The following is a 26,545-nucleotide window of genomic DNA, read 5'->3' as shown; positions in this document are numbered from 1 at the left end:
ATAATTATGCAAACAAACAAACTACGCCAGCGCATCATACATCATCACTCGACAACACAACCACACGCACGCACGACCGTACTACCCACAAGCAGATCACGACACCCTCGACTAGAGCGGTCCTTCTCGACCAAAAGTGTAGTTACGAAGCGGATGTCTAGTTTCGACGCCGCTGTCACTAAACTGAAAATATGTGTATTATAGATTCGGCCGGGAATTGCACTGTTTTTGAAAGATCAATAATCCGTATTTTTCACCTAATGGCTACGAAAGGATACACGAATTTCGTCTCGCTTGAATCTCAAGTTCGTTCCAAATACCCTGGTTTATCCTCCAAGGTGCGTGGATTATCCTGTCAGGTGCATGCGCCGGATTCTAGAGATTTCATGGGTTCAAATTAAATCTCTACAAAACTCTACAAAACTCTACGTGTCACTCCAGTACCGGAAGAGAGACACATAAAATACTGTAGAGTTAACATTGCACCGCAATATAGATGTAGAGATAAAATAAAACTCCAGTCAAATTAACAATATAACAGTCGTGTAGCAATAATGCAGCCTAATGGTATTTTTCCAGATGCGGTAGTATTTGGTAACCATATATATACCACAACATTGCCCACACCTATCCTTGGTCTATCAAAGAATGTTGAGCCATTTGCCTGAGGGCAAGGATTTGTGACTTCGTTAGAAAATTCCTTGGTTTCGAATTCGTTGTCAATTATTAACCCCAAACAGCCTGCTACCAAATATTGGTCTATATTTGCTAACTGTGGCTTATGATCCCCATGAAAATGAAGCTTCCTTATCTTACCACCACTCGAATCAGCTTCTCAGAGGCCTATAGAAAAAGAAATATAGTTGCTGATAGTAATCCATTCTCGCCGATATATACATAGAGAGACTATAGCTATTATATTTCAAAAAGGGGATCTACTCTAGAGTAATAGCTCCATGCATATATACTAAACCTGCGAATAGGTCCATGGCGTACTTTGCAACTGCAAACCCCATCCACATGCACTCTAGAGTACGTTGAGTACGGTACATACATGCATGTAACATTATTTATAGCATGATCGCACTCAAAAAAGGTCCTACAGTCGAGTACTTGCTCGTGAAAGCTAGCTGGTGGCCTTGGATCCATGGGACGGCCTAGGCATGCACACACAGGAATATATCCGGAACCCGATCTCAGGGGCGTGAGAAATCAATCCTTCTTTTGAAGAATATATTGACCATCGATCCACTTTTTATTATGTTTCTACCTTTTATTATTAGTGGAAGCCCCACATGTGACTACTGATTGCAAAGTGAGCCCGGAAAATAATTTAACACAAATACAGTGTATTTACCAGTTGTCTTCAATATAGTAGCTGCGAAGTTTTTTATTTGTCCAGTGCACGTGTAAATCGTCTATATGAGAATGATACGACTTGTGATTATTGATATATATCCAACTGATCATAGTTGATGAACGAATAGCAGAGGCCTAGCATGTCTTTTTTTGAGTGTCGTCGAAAGGTTGTTTAAAAGCTAAGTTCAAGCAGCTAGCCAGATTAGTCTGCATTGAGAACACCGTTGCTGCTGCATGGTGAGTACCAGTAATGTCGTCAATGTCGTCAACATCGTCAACATCGATATCATTTCCTGGCATCACCATGATCAAACACATCTATGATCCATTTCAAACGGTCGGTACCTTTGACTAATTAGAAGCTTAAGCTTTTTTCTTCTCTGTCCCTCTCACTCAAGAACAACCACAGACATAGTGGAGACTGGATCCGCAAGTCGTCAATCGTACTCCCTAAGCCATCAGCTGTATGCATCCATTTCTGAATGATAAGTCCTAAACGAATCGATTCCTATCACTCTACCGATCTTTATGTTCCGAATGATCTAAGCTATATGAATCACGTCTTGAGACCAAGATTTTCCTAGTTCGATTCGATCATCTATGACAGATCGGACCAGAGGGTTCAAAGGAAAGGAGTGCGGGAATAACCGCTTGATTAAGGTCGGTTCAGGGTGTCACCATCGGTGGAAGTCGGACTACTTACCTCGAGGTATGCAGATTTTTTTTTAAAAAAAAAAATCCTTAATATGTTTGACATCAGCATATTATGTAGGCACTTACAGTACGTTGCAGCCGCTCCCAGACGAGAAAATTGAATTCCCCTGCGTTATGTTGACTCAATCTGATATGTCATGCATGAAAATTCCAATGTTAGGAACACAGACGTAGGAATAAAGGGAAGTCAGCCGTAAACTCCCAGCAAGCTGCGCATAGATATACCCTTATAATTATATTTGCTTTACTATAGGGCGCAAGCTATAAGCCTCTTTTGACTATAACAACAGGCTGATTAGGAGGGGGTAAGAACAGAAAAACCTTCTTTCCGCGTGTGAAACGGGGGGATTTAATACTGATCTGATTGACGTGCACCACAAGCTTCTCCCTCCCCCCCCCTCTCTCTCTAGCTGAGCAGAATCCTGCAGATTGAATGTCATCATTAGAAGTATCCCTGTCTTTGTGTAAGGTAAGAAGTTCATCCCTCAATTGATCCATAGGCTAATTTATGGCAGCAGATACCTAGTACCTAGATTGCAATCTACACCACCATCATAACCACAACCAAAGATCACCGAAATGTCGAGTTTATGGTTATAGATTATCCGAGACCCGAGAAGGTGTTGGGTAGGACTTGAATTGACGGCAGTTCCATTTCGCCGGAAATATCACCACCTCACAGGTCCGTGTTTGCGTTGCGTGTTTGCGTAGCGTGTTTCAGCCTGCCTGCAACTGATAGTACTCTACATACATGTACTAATAACTTGCCATGCCGGCCCCGGGACTCAGTTAAATCTTCACGAACGTCCGTGCCGACTGGAGTGATGATCTGCAGTTGATTAGTTGGTGTTAGTGGATTCGTTCCTACAGGGAGAGCAAATCATGCCAAGGCAAATCCACCTAGTGAGTTGTATATACATACATGATGATAAAAGCACAGTTATCTACTTTTGGCTTTCTTGTGGCGATGAAACTGATCCTACCCTTCCTCTGTCCTATTGTCGGTGTGATAGGTGAGCGTGACATTTCTACCACATGGTGACTTACTCCGACTTAGTAACTATTGCGTGACAAATATATTACTGACGAATTATTTGTGTTCCCCCCATTACAGTAACAGGCTTGGTTATAAGTTGGATAGAAGTATCTAAGAGTCAAAAACCACGAATACATGAATCGATTAATTAATAGAAGGCAAAAATTGTGTCGAGTGAGTGCCCATGAAGCAGCGCTAACAGGACTGGATAACACCAATAACTAAAAGCTAGTACAGTATTAGAGTACCTCAGATGAAAAATAACACCCGAAAAGGCTACTTGCCGGTTTACAGGATAGGCACACTCCAACCCAAAGAAAATGGCCGGCAGTCGCAGTCGCTTAACCGGCCAACTCTTTCTCATCAATGCCCTTTCACACGCACCTTCAAACACCTTTCCCGTGCAACACTCCGATGCATCTGGTTCCAATACCCTGGGTCGTCGAAACCTGTATCTCCCTCAGAAGGAAAGAAAAAAGTGGTCCCAAAAAAATGTCCCATTCCACCATGGGCTGAGCCGTCGTGTTGCGTTACAGTGTACCTACTGATAAAGAGTTTTGGTAGGCATCCCTGTAGGTATTTTCTGACCGCAAAACTAGAGAAAAGTCTGGCATTGCCAACCCTAACCCAGTAGCTGCATTGCATTGCATCTCACATATCACTTTCAGAAATGCCTAGATTTCCATGGCTCTGAGACTAGTATTTCTCTGACGTTTTTGAACTGGGCCATTATTGCATACACCCAAAATCATGAGCTTGGCGTATTTTTGTATGGCATGCAATATCAGTCGCGTCCACAAACGTCAGAGAAGTACGAGTAGAGTTTTAATCAACCTGCATGCTTCCCCGTCGGATGCCTTGCCATCATTGCCATTCTCGATCTAGCCCTAGCGGACCCTATAAAAACACTCTGTAATTTCCCAGAGTATGTACCCAGTTACCGGGTGGGTTGAAAGGGAACTAAAGAGCTCATGTTCTTATGGCTATCCAAACAAGTATTTCCGGGACTCAGTCATACACATGGACGCACATTGCGCGGCCATCATGTTGCCCGACATACATTTCAGGCCTGATGGCTGGAAACATCAAATCGTACGTACATATATACGGCTGAATTCAGGGAGACCCATCAAAACTTTGTTTCCGTTCGATGCACTAATTAGGATGTTTTATGTTGTGCTGCAAGAAAACTTACCACCAAACAAAATTTCAAAACCGGACTCTAAGTACATACGGTACATGCGGTGCCTTGACTACCGTTTTCTGCCTCTGTCCCCCCCCACACACCCACACCATTTTTTTCTTTTTTCCCTCTCTTCGAAACGCCTGTTGCACGTAGGCTGCAAGAGCACCTATCGTAATTCCCGTAATTCCCGTCTTCCGAATTCCTGGAGAGCCGGAAAGGCCTGGGAGCATGTGTGAAAGTGTGCGTGTTCCATATATCACTTATTATTACCGAGTGAGTAACTTATTGTAGCTGAATAGTACCAAGACACGCATACCATGCAGTGTTTTTAAAGTAAGACCATCATGTTCGCTTGGAGTTCCGGGATTCCCAACCAAACGTGGTATACCAATTTCCAAAAACAGTTATCACAGGAAACAAACACAAGCTTAAGTGAGACATTAAAACGGGTAATCGCGTCATCAAACATCGTACAACGGAAGCCATCTTCTTTCCACCGATTTCCTGGAAATGCACGCTTCGAGGTACCATCCATGATCCATCCATATTCAAACGTTATTCAAACATTGCTATCCATCCCTTCATCTCGGTTCGGTAGATGCATGCGTTCAATTCAATCTGTTCCCGCCTTTCTGCTCTATCCTCCTCTGTACATATAAGATATACCAGCTAGGCGTTATGAGCCCTGGTAGTTCTAGAGTTCGCTCTAAACATTCGCAGAGGTCCGTCTTGGTACCCCCACAGAACTTGTTCGACAACATACGTGCTGTATATACTAGAGTAGAGAAAGTACTACACGGATTCCCGAATATCATTTCCGCCGGGTGGACCCAGCTGATACTGCCATGGCCAGACACGCGGGTACGTGTTTAATTTTAACAACGACTTCAGTGAAACGTTGCAGCCTGATCATGAAATCATAGGGCAATATATTGATATTACAGGAATAGAGTTTTGTTTTCAACATTTATCACGCGCTTGCTATTATGTTGCAATTGTACATTTCAGAATTATCTAGTTTAAATTATTTATTGATACTCTCTCCTTTCAATTGCATGATCCTACATGTATCATACGCCGGAACTAACTGTAATTCCAGCACAGCAAACAAACAAATAGGAATGTATGGCAAAAAGCGAAAGGGATAGAGAGAGAGGAGGGGGAAAAATTGAAAAAACAAAATGAAAAACAAAATAGCAGTTGAGTTGCTTGTTTCAACAAGCGCTTTCAAACGCAAGAAAAAAAGAACGCACCTCAACATTCAGCCGCGTAGAACCCTCATTCATACCGGCGGCACCATAAACTGCCGACATGAAAAGGCATCCATAAAGTACCTAGGCATTGCATCTGCTTCTTTCAGACGTGCTGCCTATGGCTAGGCCGGGGAGGCGGCCACATAGCTAGCAACTAAGCTTTCACCCCTTTTTCCAAGTGAAAAAAAGGCCTTGTAGCTGGAACTGGAAAGAAGGAAAGAATTTCTTGTGGGATCTTCTCCTGCCGGTAATGACGACAAAAGTCAGATCATATATATCACAGTTCCGAATGTCCCACTCATGATCACTGTACGCGCCCCCACCCCCGCGATCTGGGTATAGATATATATACAGATAAAGTATATAATATGGAAGCACTGCCGGTGCCCTACCTACTTGCTCTCCTGAGAATAGCTATATGTAGCTATCATAGAGTACCCAGCTAAATATCAATTTATGCTACGGCTACGGGATCCTCCGGGTCCAGATCGATTTACCCTTACTACAGTGTAGACTCGAGTGTGGAAAGATACATCCTATGGGATAGATGTACATACATATGCTTTGGTTTCACATGAACCTGGCCTGGGACGCCAGGTTCGCGTAAGTTACCGTAGGCCACCGCAGTATATATATACATATATATATTGACAGACTAGTATTGGCGAGATTGATTCAAGGTTAGGTATGATAGTACTGCTGGCCATGGAATTAGTGAAGTACGGTCCTCTTTCAGACCCGACCAGTCAGTCCTCGTACCCTAGGTATATCTCACCGTTGTACGTCCCGGACGTCTCTACCAACAACCTGGTAAATTCCACCAAAAGGGTTCAAACAATCTATATGTAAACGAGGATAGCTGAAGGTCATCCATGACCCATCATCAATCTCATCATCACCGTCTGTCAGGGATAAAATGCAATATTGCCCGTTAAAAAAAACGGCGACGGGAAGTATCGGCAATTATCCTATGGGCTTGCCCGATCCCCACCTTCCAGTTTCTCATTGCTCAACCCCAGCTGCTGTCAACCTCATGGAGGTCAAGATCCACAGATAGTGGTACATACATACCGACCGGCATTCTGCCCCTCCTTCTCCCGACGCCGGGAATCCCGTTCATCCTCTTGTTGATAGCCCTAGCTGTCCCCCCCCCCCCCACCCCAAAGGCTTTTTTCCTTTTTTTCTTTGACTTCTTGCTGTCTGTGCTTGGCGATCATCGGTTCTTTTCTTCCTACCATTACCTATCGATTTCGGGCAATAATCAGCGATATCGGAGACTCGGCGATATCGTGTTTTTTTTTTTTTTTTTTTTCTGCCCTTCCTTCTTGACCGCTCTTCCGTTAGATATTTCTTCTTCTCCTCCCCCCCCCCCCCCCACTCTCCTCCACTCTCCTCTCCCCCCTTCCTCCTAGCTCCTCGCTTCGTGATTGGACGGATTTTCTTCCTAACGGGAGTCCCTGCTTGAACCCCCCCGTAAACCCGTACTAACTACCCAGTAAGCATGTAGCTCGGATGCATCCGACGTCAAAAATTCTCCACAGCGCGCGGAACTCTCGTCTCGTGGCCCCATACCATAGTCCACCATATATTTCCCCTCCAAGGTAGTGGCATAGCTCGGGAAATATGGATGTAAAGTAAAGGATGTTCGAAATTGAGATATACAATGGTATAACCTGGTTCCTGGCCACAGGAAAGAGTACCGGTGGGCTGATTGTGATACATGATATGAAATAGCCGATTTAATTCCCCTGCTGGCCAAAGCGTCGTTTTTCGAAACAAAGCTTCAAATCTCGCGATTGTGAAAGGTGAGGACCGTAAGTGTCGGGAACGCAGGAATTTGAATAAAGACACGGACCATGAGGAACGGAAACCACCGTTGTGGCATGCTGAAACGGCGCGGATTCAAGGTCGGATCCAGTGTAGCTTGCAGCGTACGGGTAGGCAGTCCTGATATCTTTCCTTTCAGATCAACCTAAATATAATTATAAGGCCCCTTAAAGCCACCCGTACGCGGTAAAATAGAAAATGAAATAAAATAAAAAATAAAAATAAAAGACATAATTGCGTATGTAGCCACAGCGGCGCGTACTTGATTGCCGAGGCAGCTAAGAAAAGGAAGGCCATAATTTATGTCGACATCCCATCCATAATTTCCATCTATCGCGAGCTACATGCCTAGCCCTTCGGGAAGAGGAGGCTATTGCCGGTGGACGAACTAACTTCAGTTTGTGCAAAGTAGTTTCGACTTTGACATGGGGTGCTGTGGTCTAGATGCGTATGATTTGGATATCATTGTTTGCCACGACGTTCCTTATTTTTTATTTTATTTCTATTGTTTGATTTGTTGGACTTTTCCAAAACTCCTCCTGTGAGGATCAATCTCTGTAAGCACTATACGATATACGATACGGAAAGGCCAAAGGAGAGCTTGAGCATTGGGGGGGGAGGGTGTAACTGGGGTAAATAAAAAAAAAAAAAAAAAAAAAAAAATGTGACCGGACCAGTGCACAAGACATGGGTTGTTCAACTGTATGGATCCATCCATCTACAGCTCACAGCCCAGCCACACATCCCAGAATGGTGGAAGAGGCAGAGGAGGGCAGATCAACCACAGGCGGCGTACGAGCTGCTCAGGTGATCGTCCCTGTTTCATCTCAACGCAAGCGAGTGAATTGCTAATGTTTGACAGGGGTGACGATGGGCCGTCTAGGGTTTGCGAGTGAGAAATCAATTGACAGCAAGAAGGTCAAAGCTTTTTATCTGAGTTCTTTGGACCCGCCTATCCTCCTCCTCATCCCCCCCTCCCTTCCCATACCCCCTGTGGATGCGGTGAGTGAGCGGGGTGACGGTAGCTCATGAACCCTGACATTATCAAAATAGGTAACTGCCTCCCTCTTCTCAGAACTTGGTGTCGCAAAACTGAGTTTTGAGATGTCTTGTATCAAAACTCTGGGTGTTCAAATTGTACGTTGAGCGGCCGTGATGCGCGAGTTGAGAGAGTGTGATGGAGAGCGTGTGAGGATGTGCGTGTCTGGGGAGATTCCTATCCCCGGGATAGGGAAGCCACGAGTAAAGTATACATGTATGCATACCTGATCTGACTGAACCGTATTTCTGTAACAGTTATAACACGGTTCATGTTCGCGATAATCATTGATATCATGTACTCCGTGAGCCGATGTGCGCCTCGAGAAAAGAAGAGAGAGGAGGATGAGGGGGTTAAAAATAAAAATAAAAAACTTCTGGAGGGGGGGGTTATATGTCGACGCTTGGGAACAGATGCTGCCAATCATATCCTGACTGTCGGTCGATTGCCATAACGGATGTTAAGTGCAATAGGTACGTAGGTACATACGAAATGTACCCAGTACCTATTCTACACCCACAACCACAATTATCATCATCGGCCGCCGCCACTACAGACCACCCAACTACGACTACTACCACCACGATATCCGCCTAGGCTCCCTCTTTTTGGAACGGAACCAGGAGGGCCACATGGCGTTTGTTGGGGCAGGGCTTGGTTTTTTAATCGCCCGTCCACCGACCCGAACTGGCGGTACCGCAGGCAACTCAAAGCCACCCAAATCCAAGGCAGGCTCCCAGAACAGAACTGGCGAATGTAGCCTGGCAAGGGAAGGGAGGTTAGTGGCGGGTAAGTGGGGAACTCAGTTTCAAGCAAGCGAACCACCACCTAACCATTTTCAATGGTAACCTATGAGACCTAGATCCATGCCGAGTAACCTACATATCAACCCTGCCTAAGTTGTGGTGGTGGTGGTGGTCAAACTCAGCTCAGCAAAACGCAACTCGCTCGAGTGGGGGGTGAAAATGTTGTCGGGACAGGCAACAAGCAATATCCTGTCTGGCTGGTGCTTCTATGCAACCCTATCCAAGCAAGTGCCTGACCCAAAAGCCTCCCTCTACCACACGTCTGGGTTTCGTGCGGCCTCTTATCCACCGCCCACTCATTTCGTCCTAGGATGGATGGGTAAGGCAAGAGGGATGGACTCTTCGAAAGAAAAAAAAATTAATGCCTAAAAAAAGCAAATAAATCCTGAGGAGGGAAAAAAGTTATTTGCTGTTGCTCCCAGAAGAGCGGGGCGTAACCATTGGAACGTGCATTAAGATAGATGCACATCGTTCACTCTCTAAACAGGCATCCATCCATCCAGCTCAAGGAAAGGAACCACTGCAAGCAGGCGAGAGGGAAGAGTGAAATATGGAAGGGATCGAGGAGAGAGGGGAAAAATTACCCAGAAATTTGCGCTTTCCCTTTCGTCGCTTTTGCCCCGAGAAACCACACCACGTTCACAGGGTTGGATCTTCTATTCTGCATACCTACCCAGACTACTTGGTACAGCGGCCTGATTCCGAAGGGTCAATAATCAATCAATCCATGGGACATGAGCATGTTACATACCCAAGTGGATATCAGCATGCGATACGGTTCAATTGGCCAGGGAGAAAAGGGAAAGGAAACACAAAAGAAGAAATACAACGGTCAGTGGGAGTGCACTGTACTGGGAGAAGCCACATCGAATAATGGGGAATTATGCATCAAGGCGACTTGCATATGGAGAAGTATCGGGAACGATGAGGGAAAGCAAGATGTGTAAAGGACCAAATATTATTATTCTTCGAGCAGGCCATCTCTTTCCATATCTAGGAATGTACGAAATAGGGAAAGGTACTTGGTGAGCCACATCGTCATCGAGTCTTGTTTCTTTAACACCACCACGGTCCACCTACCTACTACTTGTACCTACCGATTACACCTGAGTATTGTTTAGGAAAGGCCCCACAAACCAGACCACGGTATGCGTTGGCGCACAAACTACACTACACCCTTCTTAGAGAGGGCACACAAGGAATACCTTGCATTAATGTAGTATGTAGTAGTAGAAGAGGAGACTGATAATCAATGTTAATCACTACGAAAGTGACCCAGTGCAGTTGAGTTTAGTAGAGAATTAATATACTATTATTATTATTATACTGTATTATCAATTCTGTGGACCAGACAGGACACCAGGACCACACATACCCAACACTTATTAGGTCTATCTTATTGAACCTTTGCTGTCACCCACGCTCTCACTCACCCATACATACCCCATAATCCTTGCTGCTTCACCCGCTCACACACTTAGCGCTAGGTAGTTACTAGCAACAGCTGCGTGCTGGGAAAGGAGAGGATCCCAGGAGTATGGTTCGGGTTTGGCAGCACCCATCTAGAGAGGAAGAGGGAGAGTAGCACCTCCCGCGTGAAATATATACGTATCACATCTCCCCTTCTCCTTCACTCTCTCCTCTTTCTTCTGCTTCCTCCCCACTCGAATTTGACAGCCGGCAGACATAATCATTAATTATTCTCTCCTAACTGCATCCTTCTGCCAACCCCCTCACTCCTCACCCTCAATAGCGGTTCTGTCCTTTTCGACTCTACTTTCATCTCTCCTCATAAGCCACCCCCCCCCCCCCCCCCACCGCCCCCATCCTTCCAATCCTCGTCAACACTCAATCAACTCAGCCTTATCGTCCGTCTCTCAAACTTTTCCCAATAACCCCCCCCAAACAACCTTCAAAATTCTTTCTCCAGCTCAACTCGTTGGTCTTGACCGCCATAATATAATACACCCTGTACAAACAAGGTCACCTCCTACATCATCTTTTGATCCAGTGCCATTACCACCCGTAACAATGGCCTCCCAGTTGTAGGCGATAATCCTTTATATGTATTTCGGGGCTGCAATAGAATACCTCTCGCTCACAACAGTGAAATTGAATAGGAACACACACCAGTTTGAGAACGGAAGGAGGTTTCACGGATACCGCGGAGGTGCCTACATGTATCCAAACGACGAGGTACGTCTTTTCTGAGATTTTGAAATCAAAGAGAGAGAAAAACATAATTTACCACGCGACCTCCTCTCTCGAGCTTTAACTAACTTTTTCGATTTAGAAAGAGCAAGACCGCCTCGACATCTACCATAAGATGTTTTCTGTTGCGCGCAGGGAACTCCACCGCGCGCCTATTACCAGGAACAACCTACCGACAAGGATTTTGGACCTAGGAACTGGTACTGGGATCTGGGCGATTGATATGGCAGATCAGTACCCAGAGGCAGAGGTAGTTTGACATCAATCAGGACATGACAAGGGCTCAGTCTAACAATTGTGGTTTAGGTTATTGGTATCGATCTTTCTCTAATACAACCAAAATGGTTAGTCGAATCCCCCAGTTTAGAATTGAGGATATGTTAGGGATAGTAGAGCTGATAGTTCGTTAAATCTAGGATCCCAAAGAATTTGCGATTCCAAATCAGTGATTTCGAAAGCGAATGGACCCTTGGTAAAGATTCATTCGACCTGATCCACCTACGGATTGGCGCTGGTAGTGTTTCCAACTGGCTCAGTCTCTTTAGGCGAGCTTTCGAGTAAGCGAACCCGTTCCAAGTGGTCCTCATACCCCTAGACTAACAAATACTCTTTTACTGCAGTCATTTAAAACCTGGTCTTGGCTGGGTCGAATACATCGAGATTGACCTACAAGCTCGCAGCGACGATGGGACACTAACCCCAACCCACGCGCTCACCCAATGGCAGAATTATATACTGGAGTCAACGGAACGCGCGGGGAAGCCATTACGATATGATCCGCGGACGGGGATCACTTTGAAGGAAGCTGGGTTTGTTGATGTCCAGGAGGTTATTTTGAAGCTACCACTCAGCCCTTGGCCGTCAGACCCTTACCTCAAGGAATGTGCACGGTGGTATAATTTGGGGCTTGGAGAGGGACTCGAGGCATACACATTGGGTCCCATGACGAGAGTGCAGGGCTGGTCGGTAGAGGATGTTCACAACCTGTTGATACCCGTACAAAGGGAATTGAACAGCAAGCAAATCCACGCTTACCACAACATGTACGTTCATCCTGGCGATCTGGTCACGAAGAAAAATGTTACTAACATATCCTCTTAACAGGCACATCTGGATTGCGCGACGACCTGCGTAAACAATTCAAGAAAAAAACAATTAACGAAAAAAAAGCCTGCAAACCTTCAAAGACAGTAACGAGACAGCCTTTTCCTTCTTTTTTTAGACTGGAGTTTTGATTCCTTTCATATTTCGACGAGACCAACACATTTTGGCCCTCACGAAGGCATATTCCTTTCCAATCACCACCAGGGTTGGAGCTGGCAGGGAAGATAACGCAATCATGGGGGTGCTAATCTCCCCATAGCGTCACCTTTCAACAAATGGCCGCCGATTTTCTTTTTTCATATCTCATTTCATTTCTCTAATCTGGGTATTATTTGGGGGGCGTAATTTTGTTTATTTTGTTTTATATCCACTTCTTGTTTTTTTTCTTGTTTTTCTTTTCTTCCCTTTCTTATATTCTCTTTCCTTCTTCTTCTACTTGCTTGTTTCTCGCGTTGTGGGAGATTTTAAAGATGGGAAACACAAAAGCAGCTGCAGGATCGGAACGGACATTTGGGAGGAAAAAAAAGTTTTATTTCGTTTCAATCTTTTATTACTGGGGAAAAATGGAGATTGGTTGGTTGGGGGGGTTTTTTTTTCTTTACTTTTTTGATTTGGAGATGACCACGGGTATTTTTATCGCCGTTTTGGTCTGCTTCAGGTTTTTTTTTTAGGGGTGGGTTTGATGTGTGTTTTGTGAATTTGTATTCGGACTTGGATTTCTGGCCATTTTTTCCCTTCTTTTTTTTTCTTTTTTCCATCTCACTTGTATGACTTCTTAAAGCGGGGCGTTTACTCTTTTTTTTTTTTTTTTTTTTTTTTTTTTTTCTGTCTTCTCAGTAATTTTTTATTACTCTACTGTGTATCTATTTTTTTTTTTCTTCTTTTCCTGCTTTCTTGCGTTATTACATCCGAGACAAAAGCCAGACCAAGGTCAGGTTCAGGTCCATATAAGAAAGTAGCAATAGTGCTCGAGCTCGTGCCGATATCATCATAAAAAAGATCCGGCCGGACGTGGACGTTTTTTTCTTTTCTTTTTTTCTTTTTTCCGTACAAGCACTACTGCCATGACCGTGAACCTCGAAGCAGTAATAATGCCGGTTTCTGTTGATTATGAACTCTATGACTCTCTTGTACTACTACTACTAACCACCCCATCCCATCATCCATCCATCTGGCCATCCCATCACATGTGAATCATAATACCTACCAGCGTACTCAACTCAGCCATCATTATATTGCTATGTAATACCTATGTAACTGCTCCCTCCCTTCTACCCTCCCTCCCTCCCTTCCTCTGCCCATCCCTTCCTCTGCCCATCCCTTCCCAGCAGCTCGGACTGTCGATTCTTCATTCATTTTACTTTTGTATTTATTCGTTGCCTTATGTTTATCGTTACTGTGGGGGTGGTGCGATGCGGTGCGGTGCGGTGTGGTGCGGAGAGGAGAAAGGCACCCAGCGCTGCTAGCTAGCTAGCTACAGTAGCTAACGGCCATTGTGGTTCGCCGGTCGGCCCCGAAATTAAGTTCTTAGACATCGGGAGCGGTTGTAGCACTTACTGGCTACATACTCTAGCTGGCTAGTGGAGAATAGATGAGGAATGGTAGTACACGAATGGGCGGACGGGGTGGTATGGTAGAGGGTGTAGGTAGGGGTTTGAAGCTGCCTGGAGTGGTAGTCACGACGGTACCTACATGTAGGTACCTGATTTGATACATGTGGTCTACTCTTCTCACCACACTACATAAGTGCTCTATGTAGAGTATGGACATAGAGTAGAGACATTCCTAGATCAGTGATCGCCACGCCCTCATGATCTACCACGCATACCGAAACGGGAACCCCGTTCACACCCCACCCCCCGGGCCTCAATCGCGAAAAAGGTACAAGCGATTCGTGCGGCGCGGTTTTTCCTGGTTGTGGTGTGTTTTTGTTTTGTGTCGGGATGGAAGGCTTGTTTTCGGTGTTGGGCTAGCTAGTACCTACATACGTTGATTGACTGACATGGAGATTGGGTGGATCGAGAGAGCTGTACTCTAGGTAGCATGGTTTAATAGAGGTGGGTCATGGGGTGTCACTCACGACATAATCATCATTGCCGTATCCATTGCCATAAGCATCATTACTTATCATATTTACTGCTCCTCCTCCTCGTACCCGTTTTACAATATCACGCGTTTCTATACTCCACTATATACATACTCTACTCTACTCTATATTTCCCCATCCTTCCCATCCCCCGCCAATCCCAGCACAGCACAGACCTCCCTCAGCCTTTCACCTCGGCCCCGGGATCGCCATCCGTTCGGGAGAGCTGAGGTACATACGTACAGAGTTCCGGGGGGGGGGGTCTTGCTTAGCTTATTAGTGTTATTGTTGTTATTTTTCTTTGAAGGGGGAGGTGTGGGCGGGAAGAAGCGAAGGAGATGAAACTGTTTGATAATGGATTTTTGTGCTTGTAGAGTACATAGAGGCGAGCGGAGGAGAGGAGAAGAGAGTGTGTGTAGGCAGAGCTTGGCCGCTGTATTTGCTTGCCGGTCAGCTCTCTCTGCTTTGGCCTCTCTCTCGGTGCAATATGATGCGGATGTTGGTGGATGTTGATGTTGATGCTGATGTTGATGCGCGTAGATCATGGAGCTAGCTAGCTGGGCAGAGACAGCGCAGGTACGAGTACAAGCAGGTACGCACGGGTATATACTCTACTGGGCCTGCTCTCTATACCTACACTTTGGCGCAGTACGTGGGTTGTAGTCACGTAGTCATCACCACCACCGTATATTGGCACTGAGCTGTTCTCTATAAGCGGAGCATGCAAGATCGAAATTAAAGCCATATCACAAATCCCAATTGCCGACTCTCTCTCTCTTTTTGCTTTTTTCCTTTTCTCCAAAGGGATGGGGGGGGGGGGGTGGCCACGTTTTTTATATTCTTTCTTTCCTTTTCTTGTTCGGTTTTTATTATGTATTATTATTGAGGTCTGGGCTCTTACAATTGGGCTGTGTTCTGGACCGCCGGCCGGTCCTTATATTAGGGCTTTCCTTCCCGGTCCCGGCGAGCGTGAGAGAGGGTCATGGCCACAATAGAGAGTATTTATTAAGTGTCAAATCCGAAAATTGACACTTTAAAAATGACAGTTCCCCTCAATAACCTAATTAACCACACCAGGAAGGTATGATAGGGGAAACTGGTAGATAAATAATTCTTCACGCTTATTGTGAAATATGCAGGCAGGATATATACTACACTCAGTATAGTAAAAATCCCCAGGCATATCTACATCCCCACCCTGGAAAATTGGCGGTTTCGGCAACCACTTTTTAATGTGGCGAAGTGTGAATTGTCGGTTTTGACACTTGGTAAATACTCTCTAATACAATACTTATTTTACTCACTCTGCTTATAATACCTGCCTATCATAATAATAATGTCATTGGTACCGTTCACCGTCGGCTGCCGCCGGTGCGCTGGCGGGTTCTGCGGGTAGGGTTTTTAATATTCTCTCCCCCCTTCCCCCAGGTCATAGCTATGCCCATCATGAGCGGGTACGGGTGGGGATGGAGCCCGGGGGGGGGATCCCGGATTTTTTGTTGAGGCCGCGCGCGTCATTGGGGGGGGTGTAGATGGGGGATAGTTTACGGGAGAGGTAATCATTGATGGGACGGAGTGGCCGAGGATCATCGGTATATCGCCATTGTGTCTCGGGGTAGCAGAGCTAGAGGCCGATAGAAGGAAGGTAGAGGAGGAAGGAGAGGAGGAGGAAGGGTCCGCAGTGGGGAGGCCGAGACAGGTGCCGTGTGGATAAGCTTTCATGGGGGAGGTTGGGCGGGTGTGAATTGCAGAAGTATATAGGGACGGGGGAGGGATTAGAGGGAGGGAGGTTAGTGATGGAGAGCTCAGACGATGTTTTTTTTACTAGGTTGGGGGGTGCCTGGGTGTGTGACGTTGCTTTTGTGTGATTGGCGGGGGGCGGTGGAGGTCTAGATGGGGGAGGGAGAGTGGATGGACTTAGATGGGCAGGGCAGTGCATGGGTGGGGGGATAGATGATTACATATAGACGAGTGGAGTGGGTGAGAGTATACGAGTGGACTGAGTGGAGTAAGTGAAGTGGATGATGAGTGAACAGTGGACCGAGTGAGTGGATGAGTGAACTGAGTGGACGGAGTGTGTCTGTCTCCGCAGCTAGCTAGTAGCAGAGTAGGCCCAAGTGCAAGTGCACGAGTGGACTGAGGTGGAATAGATTCGATGAGATTTGTGGGTGATGTGATGTGATGCGATACGATGTGTGTGTATGATTGATGTGATTTGCGTCGACTGGCGCAATCTATGGATTGCGAGGCAGGGATCGATGCTTGTGCGATGCGGTTGGATAGCTAGAGAGCAAGAGCGAGCGAACGGTCATGGCGGATCTGATCGTGTCAGGGTCTTCGAAGCCTTGTCAGGCGATGTTGGAGATAGAGAGAGCGGGGCTGCGGGAGGAGTAGAGGCATCATCATGCAAGGAGGGAAACGAGAAGTTGTGATAGGCCATTGCAGCAGATAACCCTAACCCTGCTGTTGATGTTGAGCTTGGCAGTTCTGCGGGAAGCTTGAAGAAGAAAAAAAAAAGTGCCGAAGTGTGTTCTTGAATCTTTAAAAGGACAATTGAATTCAAATGGATTGATTTGAATAACTCCTGCAAAGCTTTCATGCCCCTGTCTGTAGATATAAGAAAGCACAACTGCACGAATGTAGATTTCCTCCCCCAAAACTCAAAATGTCACCAAACGAGGTCCACAGCTTGGCGTTGCTATCTGACAGCGGGCGTTGCCTATGGTTACGGAGGGTATTTTTACCCCTGCCAAGAAAATACAATGACGTGCAGCGCCCCACCAACCCCGCGATTTGCATTACTTCCCCTGTCTCGTCTTCTCCCTCTTCTTCTTTCTCCATTCTCCAACATCATTCTCCCCAAAACATCTCTCTCCCCAAACATCATCACAACCCTCACCTCCCTTCTCATCTTCATCATACTTCTCTTCCTCCTCTACCCACCTCTCTTCATCATCAATCGCACCAACACCATTGTTACTTTTCTTCTTCTGTCTCTCTTCCCTGTTTTTACCTCATTGTTGTTAGTTACCAACCGTTTCTGCGAGACACCCTAAGCAGACTTCACATCCTTCCGCTACGGGACCACTTCTGCGGAACTTACTCAATCGACCGACCTCTACACTTTCCCCTCCAACTCCAAAATCTCCGGAAAGTCATGTCTGTCGCCGCAATCCTCACCCCCGTCAAGTCCCATGGCGGAATCTTCAACACTCGTACCGCCGGCGGTCGTGTGAACCTCATGAAGTCATCTCCACTCTCTCGAGTGACTTCCAACAATGCCCCTCCCTTCACCCCTCCCCGTGCTCGTCGTCATGACCCCGACTGGCACGCCGAGAGAAAGTCGTCTCACAATCTCCAGGAAGCCTGTACAAGTCGTGATGGAGGATCCCTTTTTGCATCCTATCAGACACCTACTAAAACTAGGAAAAATATTTCAGCCTCTCCAACAGTCAGGTTTGCTGTCTCGCCAAAATCTAACATTGCTGGGGCGGTTGCCTCTCCACAGCGCATGGGCGTCGGTGCCAGCAAGTGGACGTTGAACCCCGTCAACAGCTCGGCGTCGAAGTACATCGCCAAAGCTGAAGAAAGGTTCCAACTCAGAAACACAAGGCCAAAGAGGACCTGGGATGCTCCAAGAGACCGCTTCATTCCTAACCGCGCAGCCAGTAGTGGTACTGCTTTACTAAAAATTCACAAAGTCCAGACCCGTCTCAACAAATATTCCACTAACACTAAACTCAACACAGAGGATGGAATACTCGAAGGCCGTGTCTTTGGTCGTAACCATGGTCAAGTGAATGTTAAATCTCCAGGAATCGACTTTGATCAACCAAACGTGGAGGCGCTTCAGGCCCAGTCCTCCTTTGCTAACGCTTTGGGTATTGACCTTGAAAGCCGTGTCTTTGAATTTAGACCTAAGACCAAGCCCAAGCCCTTTGACATGAGAGCCGAGTACAATCGTCCCCTGGTCAGTGTTGCCAGTAAGGAAAAACGTCACATCCAGTCTTGCCCAGATCGTGTGCTTGATGCTCCAGGAATCAAGGATGACTTCTACCTCAATCTCGTTGACTGGTCATCTGGGAATAGAGTTGTAGTTGGATTGGACCAGGAAGTTTACACCTGGAATGCGGCCACTAACCAATCTTCCCTTCTTGCTCAAACACATGGAGATACTTACGTCAGCTCAGTCAAATTTGCTCGCGATGAAGAGACCCTTGCCATTGGAACTTCCGATGGAAAGGTTCAGATCTGGGACGTCGAGAAGCAAAAAAGAACTCGAACAATTCAATGCCATGCCGGCCGTGTCGGTGTGATGGCTTGGAGCTCTAGTGGAACTTTCACCACCGGCAGTAAATCTGGAAGTATTTGGAATCATGACCTTCGCATGAGAGAACACAAAACTTCTGAACTGATTAGTCACCAGCTGGAGGTCTGTGGTCTCGAGTGGCGTTCTGACGGGCTTATGCTGGCCAGTGGTGGCAATGACAATCGCGTCAACATCTGGGACGCAAGAGTGTTGAATGCGCCCAGATTCACTAAAACCAATCACAAAGCTGCAGTCAAGGCTCTCGCTTGGTCCCCATGGCAACTTAACACCCTTGCCACTGGAGGAGGTCAGGGCGACGGGAAGATTCACTTCTGGAATTCGACCACTGGTGCCCGCATTAAATCGATCGATTCCGGCAGCCAGGTTTCAAGCTTGAAATGGAGTTCCAGGTATGCTCGCCGGTCCCCCCTCCATCTTATATTGAATTGAACTAACGAATACGCTTTAAGCTATCACGAGATCGTGTCGTGCCATGGCGCTCCCGATAATCAGCTGACGATCTGGAATTATCCTGATCTGACTCGCAAATGCGAGATTCCGGCGCACGAGTCCCGCATCCTCTTTTCGGCTCTCAGTCCTGATGGTCAAACTCTTGCCAGTAAATACCCTCCCTTCTTCCTCCTCCTCCTCCAATTGGCTGCACAGTGATTCTAATTGTTTTCTTTCAGCCTGCGCGGATGATGAAAACCTCAAGTTCTGGAAGATCTTTGAGAACAAGCCTGGGAAGAAGCAGGCTACTAAAGTCAAAGGCCGTCCTGACTGGATGCTCAACACTGTGATCCGCTAAAAAAAAAATAGTTCGGGTACTTACATTGCTCACTTTGGAGGATAGGAATAGGCAATTACAATTAGTTAACGGCAACCAACCAATGACAAAAATTCTTTAACATGATTGGGTAGTTTTGTATTACAATTTTTATGCATTGCATGGCGATCGGAGTTACAGCATGAACGGGTCATCAGTGGTTGGGAACAATCGGAATCGGGTTGTGGGATGGGTAATTGCATTTTGGGCTTTTGCGCGTGTCTACTTATTGTACCTCTATTAACTTGAATGTAGCCAATAAAAACGCACTTGTAATCTTGTTTGACAAATCTTGTTTGACTAGTACCCCATACCGTTAGAAAAATTGAAAAGAAAAAAAGAAAAAAAATCCGTATTACCAGAACCATGGGTCATTTTATATCAGATGTGCGATAGACCGGGTTTTTAGGTTTTTTTCGAGTGACATTTCGTGAGATTTGACCCATCAACTTGGCGGCGAATCAAACTTCAGAGAACCCACTGCCACTACATACAACAATTATTTCAAAAGATGAAATATAACAGATGATTGGACACTTGCCTGTTAGGGGAGCGTGCCCGAGTGTATATCGTTATTTTATGAGTCTTTCCTCCTCGGCGTCTGCGCCCAACAAAAACGGCACTCACGTGGCCGGGGGGGGGGGGGGGGCCGCGGAGGGAGTGAGGATCTAGGTAGAGGGAGGCGTCCCTGGGTGGGAATCATCACACCACACGCTGCGCGCAGGTGGTGTAGATATATGTATCTGCCGGGGCCGGAGCTTGTTCGTGGATTCTACAAAGTTCTACAATTTTCTGGAGGTTTGGTTTTTTTGGTGGCGTTTGAGATCGAGCGCCTTCAACGGTTTATTTAATCATGGTACGATCACCTTCAACGGTTTTTTCAACCGTTTCGATTTCTGGATCCTCGTTGATCACGTATTATTATGATCAAGTCCTGAGGGTTCTTGGTAGTAATAACAACATCACGGAATTTCTCAGGACTTGGTTAACGCGCCGGTACTTAAGTTTGTCCTTTTATACACTGTTGAAGCTGACAGCTCTACTAACTTAAGTATCATATCGCGATCCTATGGCTTTCGTACAATAGCAAGATTCAAGTAACAGCTTATGGGATAGTTACTACGCGCTGGTGTTTTTGTTTTTGTTTTTTTGTGTTTGTCTCGAGTGGTGAGTACTGGTTGGTTGGTTGATGGGTTTTGTTTGGTTTCGTGATCTTCCGGAGGCTGGCGCTGACTGGACTGGTTTGGAGTATTTGAGTGGCTGGTTGGCTGGCTGTTAGGGCTACATTCTTGGCTTTTGTTGGATATGGTATGGACTTCGATTCACTTCAGCGCGGATAGGTTTGTACTTCAGCTTGAGATGACGGGTATGGGGTATGGGCTGGCTCTGTGGCGGTAAAATGGGCATACATATATGGGCGGAGTCGACCGACCTTGGCTGGATATAAGTTAAGTAGGTATCTGTTTGCGAAGCAGGAAGGAAGGTAGGTTATATTAATCAATCAAGCAATAACCGGCCGTTTTGGCTTGTGGGTGGTTCTGACCGACTTATGGGTGAATATAGGGTTTGAAAGGGCCAAGTCGAGATGTTACGCTCCCAGGACATATCGAATTGAATGAATTTCTGGGGAAAATGCTAAGGCCCGGGGCTGAGTAAAAACTTCACCGAGGTCACTCGGGGTCGGGAGTGATTGGAGCAATGTTATGCAAGTAAGGAGAGTAAGAAAAGGTGGTTTTGGTTGAAGTTTACTGTTACTTGTGGTAAGTATCAATAAAGTTATGATGAGAGGTGTTATGCTAATATAACGGTGTATAGATAGATAGATCCCTTGGGCGCGGACATCCCGGAGATGTTTTCAACGGCTCAACCCTCGAACGGCCTAGTTTTAAATGGCTTGGTCTTTCTAATGGCCTGGCTTTGAACGGCCTGGCTTTGAACGGCCTGGTTTTTAACGGCTCGGTTTTTTAACGGCTTGGTTTTTAAACCCTTGGCATAATTTAACGGCTTGGTTTTAGAGGTCCAGGGATAGTTATAGAAAGAATGAACCGCCGGTGCCTCCCAGCCCGTTATCTTGATACACCCAACTCGATAACAATTGCCGCGGGAGTGAAGAGAGAGGGGAGGTTTGTTGGTTTGGTAGGCTGATATATATTTTCGTGTGGAAAAGGTGTCCTTAATTTGGTTCGACGTGGCGACGCTGGCCGCGGACAACATCAACTTAAGACTGGCAATATTAACTTCCAATATAACTCTCCACCGGCGATGTCTCGCAAAATACCGAAGTTCGAAACCGAAGCTCGAAATGAACCACGTGGTTTGTAAAGCTTCCTGCTGGTGGATCTTGATGCTAACTCTAGCTCTGGGTAGATTTTATGGAGCCGGTATATCTAGGCACCAATGGGAATATTTCAAAAACAGTCTCCAAAACTTCATACTTGGCCATCCGGTTGCTCTGCTGCATCTAACTCGCGAATGAAGCCCCCGCGAAAAACTCTAACTCTGAATTACGGTTATGATCGAAAGGCGGATGGAAGGATAGGTAGCAATCAAGCTACGAGAAATGAGGCTGGCTCTGCTTGCGTAAAGGCTCTGATAACTGCACAGGAGGGGTAAAGTCTGGAAGCTTGACAAGGTTATCCTGACTGGGCAAACTCAAGGCCATATCAACCTTCAATACTACTTCACTGGTGTTTCGTGGCCAGCCAATTTGGAGTCTTCAGAGGTAACTAAATCTGATAAATTCGTAAAAACATATCATTTCAGTCCCAGGGACGAAATGGAGTTGGGACAGGGGGGGAGTAAAAACTGCCGTGATTGGCTCTTTATTCATCTAGGTCAAACGGAGGTCCAATGTCCATTGGACCCCAAGCAGAACTTATTAGAAAAGTCAGTTACGACCCCGTAATCTATTAATCCATATCCCATTCACATAAGCTTCATGGCGTGATATCTGCTTCCGCAGCGGAAACACGGATTCCAGGGTTAAGAAACCGACCACCCATTACATCATATCACAGAGGGACCGTCCGTCTACAAGTACCTCTTTGAGCACTCTCACTCAGTCTATCGAATAAAGATTTTCTTTTCGCCGGGAGATGGTTCCGGCGAAATCGAAGTTTCAGTCCCATGGCCATCCCGGTACTCGGGAGTCTGCTTAAGGTTAAGATCCTGATCGACGGTACATACATACTTTACATCATATCACCGCTATCCTCATGGGGGTTCACCGGTACTTCCTTGAGGGTATGTGTAGCCGTATTATTACTCTCGTGATGAAACCTCGCTGGGAGAGCTACGGTTTGGAGTAGAAGTAAATCCCTGTATGGATGATGGTTGGTGTCGGCAGTTCTTCAGGGACAGGGAGGTGGGAGTCAGGCCAGGGATATATAAAGACAACTAAAGCAGGCACGCATAGAGGTGCTAGAGCTAGGTTGGTTGCAACAAACGGAATAAGGTGCGTTCGTTCTGGAAGGGTTTATCTGAGTGGGATTTTAGCTGATTAGGTCTAACCCAGCATGTCGGGTTCGTTCGATGACACCCCAATAATGGGGGTAGGTGTGGAGGGCTTGGACAACTCTTAATAATTAAGTGTATGGGCTGCCAGCCTTTTGGTCCAGTGAGACGGTGAAATTTTATGTGCAAAAAAGCTAAGTGCATTTTTCAAACTGACCATGAACCCCCATGCTTTATGAGTAGCCAATGGAATTAATAACGCAGCTTCTTCAGCGCAGTCATTCGTGGGATGCGAAAGTTGAGATAATAAACTCTAATTTGAAATTGAGTACGATGGTGAATTGCGGTACAGATGACACAGTTGTAATGCTCTTCTTCCTATTAATATCAGGCATCAGTTTTATAAGAAATTTCATAAAGGGGAGGTTTTTCATTTACCCGGAGGTATGGACACCTTGCCTTTGGCCTTCGCTTTGAGATTGCTAACGTATTCCAGAAGCAAATAGTATCGAATGTCTCTGGTCGGGTCTTTTGATGGGTTATTACTACTCTATTTGTTAATCTGAACCAAAGGCTGGCCGATGGTCGTGATGCGGCCGCGATCCTGTCATTGGGTATAACCAATTGGTGTGGTTCAACAGCTCTGAGGTACACAAACTCTAATTGGCGAACCAAGGCTTGTCGCAACAAAAAGCGATCTACCGACATCTGAGCACACGATAATTCCCGACGCTTGAAGAAATTTCTCCCGGGTATTTTTCGCAGAACATCATATATATATATATGAGTGTCAGTTTCTAAGCACTTAAGTATCTAAAGGACATACGCACATGTAGTTTCAAACATTGCTGTCTTACGAAATATTATTTGAACTGACTAAAGTAGACATATCAACTAAGAGTACTAAAGTTCGCTCCCCAATTACTATTACCCATTATCATCGTTCCCTCTAACATCCATTTAAAGCCTATCACAAAGAAAAAACATGACCATTACCCCCAATTACCCCCAATTACCCCACGCTTCAAAGTACCCCACGTCACTACATACCTATGAGAAACAAACCCCCACTCTTAATCTTGGCCCACACACTGACATGATATAATATCTTCTTCCAGTTCTTCCTTAAAATAAACTCTTCATCATCTGCGCCGACGAGCTCCTAGTTCTTCTCCTCCTCAGACCTTCCCAAAGTCCTTGAACTATCACTCCCGTTCCGGTTCGACACACGCCAACCCTCCTCCTCACACTTTCTGGCAAACATATTCTCACCATTTCGAACAACACCATGAGCGATTGCACCTCTGGCCGCGTAGGCCAGCGAGCTCTCTTCGGGATTGACCGTGAAAAAACGTTTCATCATCTCTTCATATTGAAACCTGTCCGATTGATGGTGCGGCGATGCCAGTGATGAAGAGGTAGAATACACACTACACTCAGAGTTGGAACGGCTCTGACGGTTGTGCACATCCGACGTAGTTGGTGCGGGTGTCCATGGGGCAGATTGAGTGGATTGAGAACGGTTGACGTACGGAGATGCAACTTGGGCCAATACCAACGGGGCTGGAATCCGACGAGAGCCACTGCTTTGTATGAACTCAACCCTGCTAGCTTCGAGGTTGGTCATGGACTGCGAGTTCGGGTGGCCTTCGCGGATGGGTTTTGGAGGGGGCATGGTTGAAGAAGAATGGGATGGTTGTCGGCTGCTGTCTTGGGCTTGCAATGATTGGGGGGCGGAGTTGCTCTCGACGGAGGCCTGAATGGGAGACATCGTATAGATGCGTTGGAAGATAGTTTTGGAGAAGGTAACGGGCGAATGAGGGAATGAGGAACTGGAGGGCAGATTGGACCCCTGGAGCCTTAGATATATTGAAAAATAGGAAGTTCTTTGCTTTCAAAACAACGACAACGACAAGCAGATGATTGGGGGATCAGGCGGAACAGGTTAAGGATTGACTGAAGAAGTATAGATAAGACTTTTAGAGCACAGCTCTTTTTCTTGAATGATGGACGATCGACTGTGGTGGAGTATGTGTGGGGGATACGATGAGAAAGCAAAGAACCAGTGACTTTGGTATGGACTTTATACGTCGCTGTACAATCGATCCAGCTGCCTGGAATACTAAAATAGGTCGTTGAAAGATATCATGGGCCGGGAGGCCTGGTGGCTGATCATTGTTTTTTTCTGATTGGTGTGCGCTCACATGGGGATCAAACGTCCATGGCAGTAGACGCGAACAACTGACAACGCATCGGTGGGAAATTGCGAAGAATCACTCAGTAAGTTCTAAGGCTCTTCGTGACATAAAACAGTAGTATCTTGTTTGGGGGAGACCATCGCGTCTGATCACGTCGCGTTTCAAAGCCACATTTGACGCATGACGATGAGCACTAGAATAACCACACCATTAAATTTTAGGCTACAACCGAGACCGGTAAAAAAAAAAAAAATAGCAGATGGGATGAGCAGCGATGCTCAACTGACATTTCTACGGTAGTTGCATAATGCCATCTATCGACAGGATTGACAGGGCCAGGAATACCACAGCACAGGCACAGGAAAAGCTGGAGAGCAAATCACGGAGCGCCGTCAGTCCTTTGCATGGCGCGGCGTCGCATCCAGTAGTGGTTTCTCCGCAAGAATATCCATGCAGTCATCCATAGCGTATGAAATTCGAAACCCTGAGTGAGCTAGGGACTAGCTTATCAACCTCGTGAAGCCTCTTACAGCTTATTGTTTTCGGTATATCTCCAAAAGCAACATAACCCGCCACTTAGAAACTTGCAGGACGTTGAGATCCGTTTTCCCCTATCCTATCCTATAATATTACGCGGCCTCGGTTCAATTTTTCTGGAATTGACAGAGCTTTGTCCATTGTTGACCGTTGGTCAGATGCGACGTACTAGATGGTTCTGTGGTGCTACAGTACTAGTGCGGCGTTGACAATTGCATTGAAACAAGACCACAATTGCAATTGCTTACGCCCCTTGTACAGGCGCTATTAAGAGTTTGGGCTTCTGAAGAAAGAAACAAAAATACGCACATACTATGTTCCCGTATTGGAACAGGTTTCTGCTACCCAGGATATCGATGTCAGTAGTTGTTGCGGAAGAATAAGCTAGCGGGAATGTTAATTCCCTGGTACCTGATACTGATCTGCGTGTTGCGAGGATAACACATGACTGCTTGCTGGTGGTTGCCTATGACAGAGTAAAGATCTTAAACTTTACCGCATCTAGGTACCACACACACACACATTCCCCCCCCCCCCTCTCTCTCTCTCTCTCTCTCCCCACCCCCCGCCTCTCAACGAGGCTACAAGAGAACAAGCCCTC

At 46.2% G+C, this 26,545-nt stretch overlaps 6 protein-coding genes across 6 annotated transcripts; 3 read left to right on the top strand and 3 right to left on the bottom strand.

Annotated features, from left to right (window-relative positions):
• Positions 1 to 11,251: 11,251 nt before the first annotated feature.
• On the top strand, positions 11,252 to 12,566 carry LAJ45_05038 (uncharacterized protein; the record flags this gene model as incomplete). Its single annotated transcript, XM_046114612.1, has 7 exons — positions 11,252 to 11,265; positions 11,341 to 11,416; positions 11,514 to 11,681; positions 11,738 to 11,775; positions 11,848 to 11,988; positions 12,052 to 12,474; positions 12,536 to 12,566. The coding sequence occupies 7 exons, from the start codon at positions 11,252 to 11,254 to the stop codon at positions 12,564 to 12,566; spliced, it is 891 nt and encodes a 296-aa protein (XP_045972161.1).
• A 4,853-nt stretch (positions 12,567 to 17,419) lies between these two features.
• LAJ45_05037 (uncharacterized protein) lies at positions 17,420 to 17,864 on the bottom strand (the record flags this gene model as incomplete). The annotated part of the gene is made up of 2 exons (XM_046114611.1): positions 17,420 to 17,624; positions 17,725 to 17,864. 2 exons carry the CDS (start codon positions 17,862 to 17,864, stop codon positions 17,420 to 17,422), a joined length of 345 nt encoding a protein of 114 aa, XP_045972160.1.
• On the top strand, positions 17,863 to 19,738 carry LAJ45_05036 (uncharacterized protein; the record flags this gene model as incomplete). Its single annotated transcript, XM_046114610.1, has 3 exons — positions 17,863 to 19,340; positions 19,401 to 19,549; positions 19,620 to 19,738. 3 exons carry the CDS (start codon positions 17,863 to 17,865, stop codon positions 19,736 to 19,738), a joined length of 1,746 nt encoding a protein of 581 aa, XP_045972159.1.
• An 871-nt stretch (positions 19,739 to 20,609) lies between these two features.
• LAJ45_05035 (uncharacterized protein) lies at positions 20,610 to 22,147 on the top strand (the record flags this gene model as incomplete). The annotated part of the gene is made up of 9 exons (XM_046114609.1): positions 20,610 to 20,612; positions 20,809 to 20,923; positions 21,006 to 21,122; positions 21,232 to 21,239; positions 21,320 to 21,408; positions 21,501 to 21,516; positions 21,572 to 21,700; positions 21,924 to 22,070; positions 22,124 to 22,147. The coding sequence occupies 9 exons, from the start codon at positions 20,610 to 20,612 to the stop codon at positions 22,145 to 22,147; spliced, it is 648 nt and encodes a 215-aa protein (XP_045972158.1).
• A 2,224-nt stretch (positions 22,148 to 24,371) lies between these two features.
• Positions 24,372 to 24,884, bottom strand: LAJ45_05034 (uncharacterized protein; the record flags this gene model as incomplete). Its single annotated transcript, XM_046114608.1, has 1 exon — positions 24,372 to 24,884. The coding sequence occupies one exon, from the start codon at positions 24,882 to 24,884 to the stop codon at positions 24,372 to 24,374; it is 513 nt and encodes a 170-aa protein (XP_045972157.1).
• Positions 24,885 to 25,482: 598 nt separating this feature from the next.
• LAJ45_05033 (uncharacterized protein) lies at positions 25,483 to 26,390 on the bottom strand (the record flags this gene model as incomplete). The annotated part of the gene is made up of 4 exons (XM_046114607.1): positions 25,483 to 25,600; positions 25,695 to 25,774; positions 26,258 to 26,285; positions 26,356 to 26,390. 4 exons carry the CDS (start codon positions 26,388 to 26,390, stop codon positions 25,483 to 25,485), a joined length of 261 nt encoding a protein of 86 aa, XP_045972156.1.
• Between the last annotated feature and the right edge of the window lie 155 nt (positions 26,391 to 26,545).

Source organism: Morchella importuna (genome assembly GCF_003444635.1).
Source record: "Morchella importuna strain M04M26 chromosome Unknown Morimp01GS013, whole genome shotgun sequence".
NCBI lineage: Eukaryota > Fungi > Ascomycota > Pezizomycetes > Pezizales > Morchellaceae > Morchella > Morchella importuna.
The sequence above is the reverse complement of the archived record's forward strand: the minus strand, read 5'-3'. Positions and strand labels throughout refer to the sequence as shown.